This window comes from Mizuhopecten yessoensis, unplaced genomic scaffold (assembly GCF_002113885.1).
Source record: "Mizuhopecten yessoensis strain PY_sf001 unplaced genomic scaffold, ASM211388v2 scaffold2255, whole genome shotgun sequence".
Lineage (NCBI taxonomy): Eukaryota > Metazoa > Mollusca > Bivalvia > Pectinida > Pectinidae > Mizuhopecten > Mizuhopecten yessoensis.
Genome location: NW_018404455.1, coordinates 486,109 through 495,134, shown reverse-complemented (window position 1 = coordinate 495,134; position 9,026 = coordinate 486,109). Strand labels below are relative to the sequence as shown.

At 41.7% G+C, this 9,026-nt stretch overlaps 1 protein-coding gene across 2 annotated transcripts in view; it reads right to left on the bottom strand.

The window, feature by feature from the left end:
* Positions 1-1,426: 1,426 nt before the first annotated feature.
* Positions 1,427-9,026, bottom strand: part of LOC110445390 (tripartite motif-containing protein 2-like) — an 81,552-nt gene continuing 73,952 nt past the window's right edge. Inside the window, exons 1-2 of one of the 2 annotated variants that reach the window (XM_021489977.1) lie at positions 4,626-4,709; positions 1,427-3,283 (exon numbers count right to left, since the gene is read on the bottom strand). In XM_021489977.1, the coding sequence (XP_021345652.1) occupies positions 1,840-3,264 (1,425 nt within the window). In that variant the 5' untranslated portion in view covers positions 3,265-3,283; positions 4,626-4,709 and the 3' untranslated portion in view covers positions 1,427-1,839. Of the gene's footprint in view, positions 3,297-4,625; positions 4,710-9,026 lie in introns of those variants that run through there. The other variant, XM_021489976.1, reaches the window with a different exon arrangement.

The window sequence follows — 9,026 nt, the reverse complement described above, 5'->3', positions numbered from 1 at the left end:
GGAGAGTAGATGTCTGTGTACCCGATATCACTGTATGGGAGAGTAGATGTCTGTGTACCCGATATCACTGTATGGGAGAGTAGATGTCTGTGTACCCGATATCACTGTATGGGAGAGTAGATGTCTGTGTACCTGGTATCAATGTATGGGAGGGTGGATGTCCGCGTACCCAGTATCCCTGTATGGGAGAGTAGATATCTGTGTACCCGGTATAACTGTATGGGAGGGTGGATGTCCGTGTTCCCAGCATTACTGTTTGAAAGGGTGGGTGTCTGTGTATCAGTATCATTGTATGGGAGGGTGCATATCTGTGTACCCAGTATCACTGTATGGGAGGGTGGATGTCTGTGTACCTGGTATCACTGTATGGGAGGGTGGATGTCCGTGTACCCAGTAACCCTGTATGGGAGGGTAGATGTCTGTGTACCCAGTATCATTGTATGGGAGGGTGGATGTCTGTGTATCAGAACCATTGTATGGGAGGGAAGATGTCTGTGTATCAGTATCATTGTATGGGAGGGTGGATGTCTGTGTATCAGTATCTTTGTATGGGAGGGTGGATGTCCGTGTACCCGGTATCACTGTATGAGAGGGTAGATGTCTGTGTACCCGGTATCACTGTATGGGAGGGTAGATATATGTGTACCTGGTATCACTATATGGGAGGGCAGATGTCTGTGTACCTAATATCACTGTATGGGAGGTTAGATGTCTGTGTACCCGGTATCACTGTATTGGAGGAAGGATTTCTGTGTTCGCGGTATAACTGTATGGGAGGGTAGATGTCTGTGTACCCGGTATCACTGTATGGGAGGTTGGATGTCTGTGTACCTGGTATCACTGTATGGGAGGGTAGATGTCTGTGTATCTGTATCATTTTATGGGAGGGTGGATGTCCGTGTACCTGGCATCCCTGTATGGGTGAATGTCTGTATACCAATACCACTGTATGGGAGGGTAGATGTCTGTGTGTGACATTTCATGAAGTATAAAGAAAAAATATGCATCTAGAGAATGGAAAAATATCAAGATGCTTATTTTTGAAGACCTTTTTTAATGAAGCTTTTTAAAAAAGAAGTATTTGTGACACATTCTGAAAAATGAGAAGAAAATTAAATTTCTTACACTCTGCGCAATGCTATAATTCTCACAATTATTTACAACAGTTACAATGGTATTAGCATACAGTTTGAAATGTTCAATATTTTGAAACAAGTCTGCAATTACCGTGTAAAACTTTTTTGGTGTGTAGTTACTGATCTACGCTAACTGAAGTCCTTTTGATCGTTCATAAAATATACATACAAAGACATTAAAGCAAAATAAAATATGGTATGGCTCAAAAAATTGTCAGTAGAATATTTTTAATATCACAAAAGCATAACCTTTACAACAAANGGGGGGGGGGGGGGGGGGGGGGGGGGGGGGGGGGGCTAGTATTTCCTGAAGAAATACCATATGACTCTATCAAAAAAATATGTTTCTCCAAAATTGTAAAAACACGACCATATCCGATATCATCTATAATACCAGTGTTTAACATTTCCTTCTTTACCATTCAAACGAGCTGAAACACCTGAACAATGTTTCGCTGGTTCTTGTAAGTGCTAGTGACCACCATTTTGTCATCCAATATGGAAATCGCTCTTGGCTTCTTTATTCCATCTGATGACGTCAGCATTTCCCTGACGTTTGTCCCGTCCCCAGACATCTGTAAGACGTTGTTTGAATCCGTACCACAAACATACACGTTGCCTTTCTTATCCACCTCTATTCCTGTTGTACCTTTCACGATCCCGACCTTCAGTACGTCTGTGTGAGAACCATCGGACAGTCGGATCACGGCCACATCATCAGATGTATTTTCAATTCCAACTCGGAATGAAAATCTCCGTTTTCTGTAAAGAGTTTTAGATTTTTATTCTGAGTGTCTGCAACAACAATACGACCACCAGAGAGAAAAACAGCCCCATACGCTAAACATTTTTCCTTGTCCGAGGGGCCTTTGATACTGAACCTTCTCTTCATTTTCCACTTACATTCAGACATTGATACCGTGATTCTCTTTACAGTAGATGGCAGTGCTCTCGCTTGATCATGGACGACTATCTTTCCCAGTGTAAGGCTGGTGTTGGTGTCGACAGAGAGTATGTCCGGATCATATTCATGTTTGATACTGGTAGATCTAGACGACCTCTCCAACTCCTGTATGAGTTCCTTACAGGACTCAACCTCCGCCTGTCCTCTCTGGAACAAACAAATCGTCCCCACGGTGTTGTCTTTTAAGGCCGCATCCCCGGATGATGTGAGCGTGTTCTGCATAGAGAACATCAGCCGTTCACATTGCTGTCTCGATATCTCGAGGTTTTCTTTTTCTTCTTTGAAGGCTGATATCAGTTTGTCTGTGAGATCTTTCTGTAGAACATTGAACCGCTCGTCAATTTTTTTACGTATGTCGGTCAAACTTTGCAGCGCGGTATCCTGATCCTGTGTCATATAGCGTAGTCGGTCACCGATATCTTTGATAAGTGTCTCCATGGCTTCTGCGCTTCTCTGAAGTTCCTCTAAGAGATCGTCGATCTTGGAGCTTTCCGTCAACTTGTCCCGGAAATCCTCTGTTGACGTCACCACTTCACACTTCCGGTGATCCAAGATGATGCATTTGCTGCATCCGAGAGTTTCATGATCTTCACAGTAATATTCCATCTTCTCCTCGTGCTTTCCACATCCAGTAATTGAGGCCTTCTTTTGTAGAATAGCCGACACGTTTACTTCAGAGATGTCTTGCGGTTCACATTCTTCATGAAACAAATCATGATGACTGATTTTGCAGGCTTCACAGAAGTAAGTGTTGGTCAGCTTACACCAGAACCTGGCTTGGTTATTCAAGTTTCCTTTCTTTTCACATGGTTTGCACGTGATCGGGTTATCCGTCTTTTGTAATTGCTGGATTATTTCGACCGCCAGATTGTTGGTGGTGAATTGCTCGGCCCAACTCTCTTTACCTTCTGATTGGTTCACCGATTCCGTGACCTTCCGGCACACAGGACAGGAGAAAGACGACACTGACGCCATCTTACCTGACAACTCCTTAGTGATGTAGCTACCCAGGCATTCCAGACAAAACGAATGTAGACAAGGCAGGGATTTCGGTTGTCGAAGCTGCTCCAGACAGATAGGACATTCCAGTAAGTGGGAGTCCAGGGACTGACGCATGGCGCCATCTACCGACGACTGTTCGCGGTCGGACCCACCCTCCGCCATGTTGACTGAGTTGTTGGTATACAGTATATTATCTGCAGAAAGAAAATCAATAATTAACATCTCGTAAAGGATTAATCACATTTTCCATTGGATGATGAAATCTGTACTGGTCTCATTAACTTGACGATACATCACTGTTGGCGTTAAAACCTTATGTTGTAATTAAAACAGTATAAAGTAAAAATTTACATGAAAGCAAGCTAATTTCACATTCACCTATTTGTTACAACAATTATGAATCAAGATTATTCCTTCAATTTATACTTGTAACCCCGGTACAAACTACTAGCTGCTTCCTACCGTACATGTTATTGGTCCTAGTGACCTCTGTTGTGTTGATGGGCTGTAAAGAATCCAACAATAACTATCCTACCTACTCGGCTACGGATTATTTCCAGTTCATTCGGAAAAGCGAACGACTAGTAAAACAGGGGTCCCGGGTTCGACTCCTAGTGGAGGTATTGAAAAATAATACCCTATGTTACATATTAATTACTATTGTTATCGCGGATGAATGGGCGCAAGGGATTAATTGTAGTTCTAACTGTTTTTGAGTTTTGGATCCAATTTACATCTGTGTAAAATGAGCGTCACTATACAATATATTTAAATGTATTGTTTGGTTTTTTTATGGCTACAACAGATAAATTTTACTGAAACTTGTTTCAGATACCTTTAAATATAATGATATGTTGTCATATTGGCGTCTGACGTCGTCAGTCTCCCGTGCATGATCAGATTTCCTTTTAATAAAACTTATCTGTTACTCTTGATTCCCGGTTCGAATACAATTAAAACAAAAAATGCGCCGACAGTGCACCTTAGCTTCCTGATCATGTGAGTGGAAGAAGGGGGACGACTCTTTTATAACAAATAACAGTGAATGTGTTAAATTGAGTTGATTGTTCATGAATTCTGACAATGCGAGCATATTGAGGTAGGCGTACCGGTACAAAGGTTTTTTTCTGTACTAAAATCAAGCAATATAGAACATACACCCTGCGTTAGATAGGCCGGCTAACAGAGTTAACATGAAGCCATTATATCTGATTCGGTTTCAATGTTAGACATACACAAAACGAAACCAAACACGTCCTGATTATCCATTATCAGGTTACATATGGGAAAATGTCTCTGTCGAACAAACAATCGGCATTATTAACATATAGATATAAGTTTAATATTTCATTTCCAATTTTACTGCTATCAACTTTCGTTTCATGTATGTCCATTAAGCACTAGTTTGTCGTGTACATAAACATTGTTGTTCTAACAAATTCCACCACTCAGTGAAAGTGTGTGGTTTGTAATGATATACTGTCATGTCTTATGTAGCTAAAGTTCCACATACAAATGGTTACTTACTTTTCTACTCTTGCATTAGCTTCAAATGTTGACAGAAATATTTTATGAATCGCTTCCTTGTCATGCATCGTCGATTCTAAATTACAGCATGTAGGGTCGAATTTGAATCCGGTCCGGATTTAGTCATTGTTGTTTACATTTAAAATTCATATCTGAAGAATATATCAATAATAGTGACCCTCATTTCGGTTTAAAAAGTGTTTCGGTTTAAAAGTTTTCATGACCAGTCGTCAGATTTTTATTTTATTATTCATATTTTTCGTTTGTTATTAATTTTAACAAAAAAGGGTATCCAGATATCCATAGTCTCAATAAGAGACACACTGTATGTAAAATCGATTCTACTGGTGTTTGATTTTTTAAACATTATCATCAGCAGTATCTTGTTTTTAATAGTGTACCTGGAGTCACGATATGTCATTACATATATCCTAACCCTGTGTACGACATGACAGATATATGTACCCTGTGTACGGCATGACAGATATCTGTCCCCTGTTTACGGCACGACAGATATATATATATATATGCCCTGTTTACGGCATGACAGATATCAGTTCCCTGTTAACGGCATGACAGATATATATGTAGCCTGTGTACGACATGACAGATATATGTACCTTGTGTACGGCATGACATATATCTGTACCCTGTGTACAGCATGATAGATATATGTACCTTGTGTACGGCATGACAGATATATGTACCCTGCATACTACCCTGTGTACGGCATGACAGATATCTGTACCCTGTTTACGGCATGACAGATATATGTACCTTGTGTATGGCATGACTGATATATGTACCTTGTGTACGGCATGACTGATATATTTACCTTGTGTACGGCATGACTGATATATGTACCTTGTGTACGGCATGACAGATATATGTACCCTGTGTACGGCATGCCATATATCTGTACCCTGTGTACGACATGACAGCTATCTGTACCCTGAGTACGGCATGACAGATATCTGTACCCTGTTTACGGCATGACAGATATCTGTACCCTGAGTACGGCATGACAAATATCTGTACCCTGTGTATGGCACGACAGATATGTGTACCCCGTGTACGGCAAGACAGATATCTGTACCTTGTGTACTGCACGACAGATATATGTACCCTGTTTACGGCATGACAGATATCTGTACCCTGAGTACGGCATGACAGATATCTTTACCCTGTGTACGGCATGAGATATATATGTACCCTGTGTACGGCATGACAGATATATGTACCTTGTGTATGGCATGACTGATATATGTACCTTGTGTACGGCATGGCAGATATCTGTACCTTGTGTACGGCATGACTAACATAAGTACCTTGTGTCCGGCACGACAGATATATGTACCTTGTGTACGGCATGACAGATATATGTACCCTGTGTACGGCATGCCATATATCTGTACCCTGTGTACGACATGACAGATATCTGTACCCTGTGTACGGCACGACAGATATATATATATATGCCCTGTTTACGGCATGACAGATATATGTATCTTGTGTACGGCATGACAGATATCTGTACCCTGTTAAGGGCATGACAGATATCTGTACCCTGTGTACGACATGACAGCTATCTGTACCCTGAGTACGGCATGACAGATATCTGTACCCTGTGTACGGCACGACAGATATATATATATATGCCCTGTTTACGGCATGACAGATATATGTATCTTGTGTACGGCATGAAATATATCTTTACCCTGTGTACAGCATGATAGATATATGTACCCTGTGTACGGCATGACAGATATATGTACCTTGTGTATGGCATGACTGATATATGTACCTTGTGTACGGCATGACTGATATATGTACCTTGTGTACGGCATGACAGATATCTGTACCCTGTTAAGGGCATGACAGATATCTGTACCCTGTGTACGACATGACAGATATGTGTACCCTGTGTACGACATGACAGATATCTGTACCCTGTGTACGGCACGACAGATATATATATATATGCCCTGTTTACGGCATGACAGATATATGTACCTTGTGTATGGCATGACTGATATATGTACCTTGTGTACGGCATGACAGATATATGAACCCTGCGTACGGCATGACAGATATATATGTAGCCTGTGTACGGCATGACAGATATCTGTACCCTGTTAAGGGCATGACAGATATCTGTACCCTGTGTACGACACGAAAGATATATGTACCTTGTGTACGGCATGACAGATATATGAACCCTGCGTACGGCATGACAGATATATATGCCTTTCGTATACGGCATGACAGATATATATGCCCTGCGTACGGCATGACAGATATATATGCCCTGCGTACGGCATGATACATATATATGCCCTGCGTACGGCATGACAGATATATGTACCCTGAGTACGGCATGGCAGATATCTGTACCCTGTGTACGACACGAAAGATATATGTACCTTGTGTACGGCATGACAGATATATGAACCTTGTGTACGGCATGAACGATATCTGTACCCTGCATACGGCATGACATATATATATGCCCCGTATCCGGCATGACAGATATATATGCCCTGCGTACAGCATGACATATATATGTACACAGGGTACATATATCTGTTATGCCGTTCACATGGTACATATATATGTCATGCCGTACACAGAGTACAGATACTGGCATGCCGTAAACAGGGTACACATATCTGTCTTGCCTTACACGGGTTACACATATCTGTCGTGCCGTACACATGGTACACATATCTGTCGTGCCGTCCACAAGGTACGGATATCTGTCTTGCCGTACACGGGGTACACATATCTGTCTTGCCTTACACGGGTTACACATATCTGTCGTGCCGTCCACAAGGTACATATATCTTTCATGCCGTAAACAGGGTACACATATCTGTCTTGCCTTACACGGGTTACACATATCTGTCGTGCCGTCCACAAGGTACAGATATCTGTCTTGCCGTACACGGGGTACACATATCTGTCATGCCGTAAAGAGGGTACATATATCTGTCATGCCGTACGCAGGGGATATATATGTATCATGCCCTACGCAGGGCATATATAGAGGATCTAGCACGAGTGTTCATGTTATATTGAATTTATTTAACTCGTATACTAATTTCATATGAAACTCGCCGTACGGCATGACAAATATCTGTACCCTGTTAACGGCACGACATATATCTGTACCTTGTGTACGACATGACTGATATATGTACCTTGTGTAAGGCATGACAGATATATGAACCTTGTGTACGGCACCCCGTATCCGGCATGACAGATATATTACCATGTGTACGGTATGACAGATATATGTGCCCTGCATACGGCATGACAGATATCTGTGCCCTGTTAACGGCATGACAGATATAAGATATATGTTCCCTGTATACGGCACGACAGATATCTGTACCTTGTTTATGGCATGACAGAAATCTGTACCCTGTGTACGCCACGAAAGATATATGTACCCTGTTTATGGCATGACAGATGTATGTATCCTGTGTACGGCATGACCGATATCTGTACCCTGTGTATGGCACGACAGATATGTGTACCCCGTTTACGGCAAGACAGATATCTGTACCTTGTTTATGGCATGACAGAAATCTGTACCCTGTGTACCGCATGCCAGATATATGTGCCCTGCATACGGCATGACATATATATGTACACGGGGTACATATATATGTCATGCCGTACACAGAGTACAGATACTGGCATGCCGTAAACAGGGTACACATATCTGTCTTGCCTTACACGGGTTACACATATCTGTCGTGCCGTCCACAAGGTACATATATTTGTCATGCCGGATACGGGGCATATCGTACGCAGGGCATATATAGAGGATCTAGCACGAGTGTTCATTTTATATTGAATTTATTGAACTCGTATAATAATTTTATATGAAACTCGCCTAGGGCTCGTTTCATATGAAGTTAATATACTCGTTCAATAAATTCAATATAAAATGAACACTCGTGCTAGATCCTCTATATATGCCCTGCGTACGGCATGACATATATATGTACCATGTGTACGGCATAACAGATATATGTACCCTGAGTACGGCATGACAGATATATATACCCTGTGTACGGCATGATAGATATATATGTAGCATGTGTAAGGCATGGCAGATATCTGTACCCTGTGTACGGCATGACAGATATCTGTATCCTGTGTACGGCATGACAGATATATGTACCCTGCATACGGCATGCCAGATATATATGCCCTGCATACGGCATGACAGATATATATGCCCTGCGTACAGCATGACAGATATATATGTAATGCGTACGGCATGATACATATATATGCCCTGCGTACGGCATGACAGATATATTACCATGTGTACGGCATGACAGATATATATGCCCTGCGTACAGCATGACAGATATATATGCCCT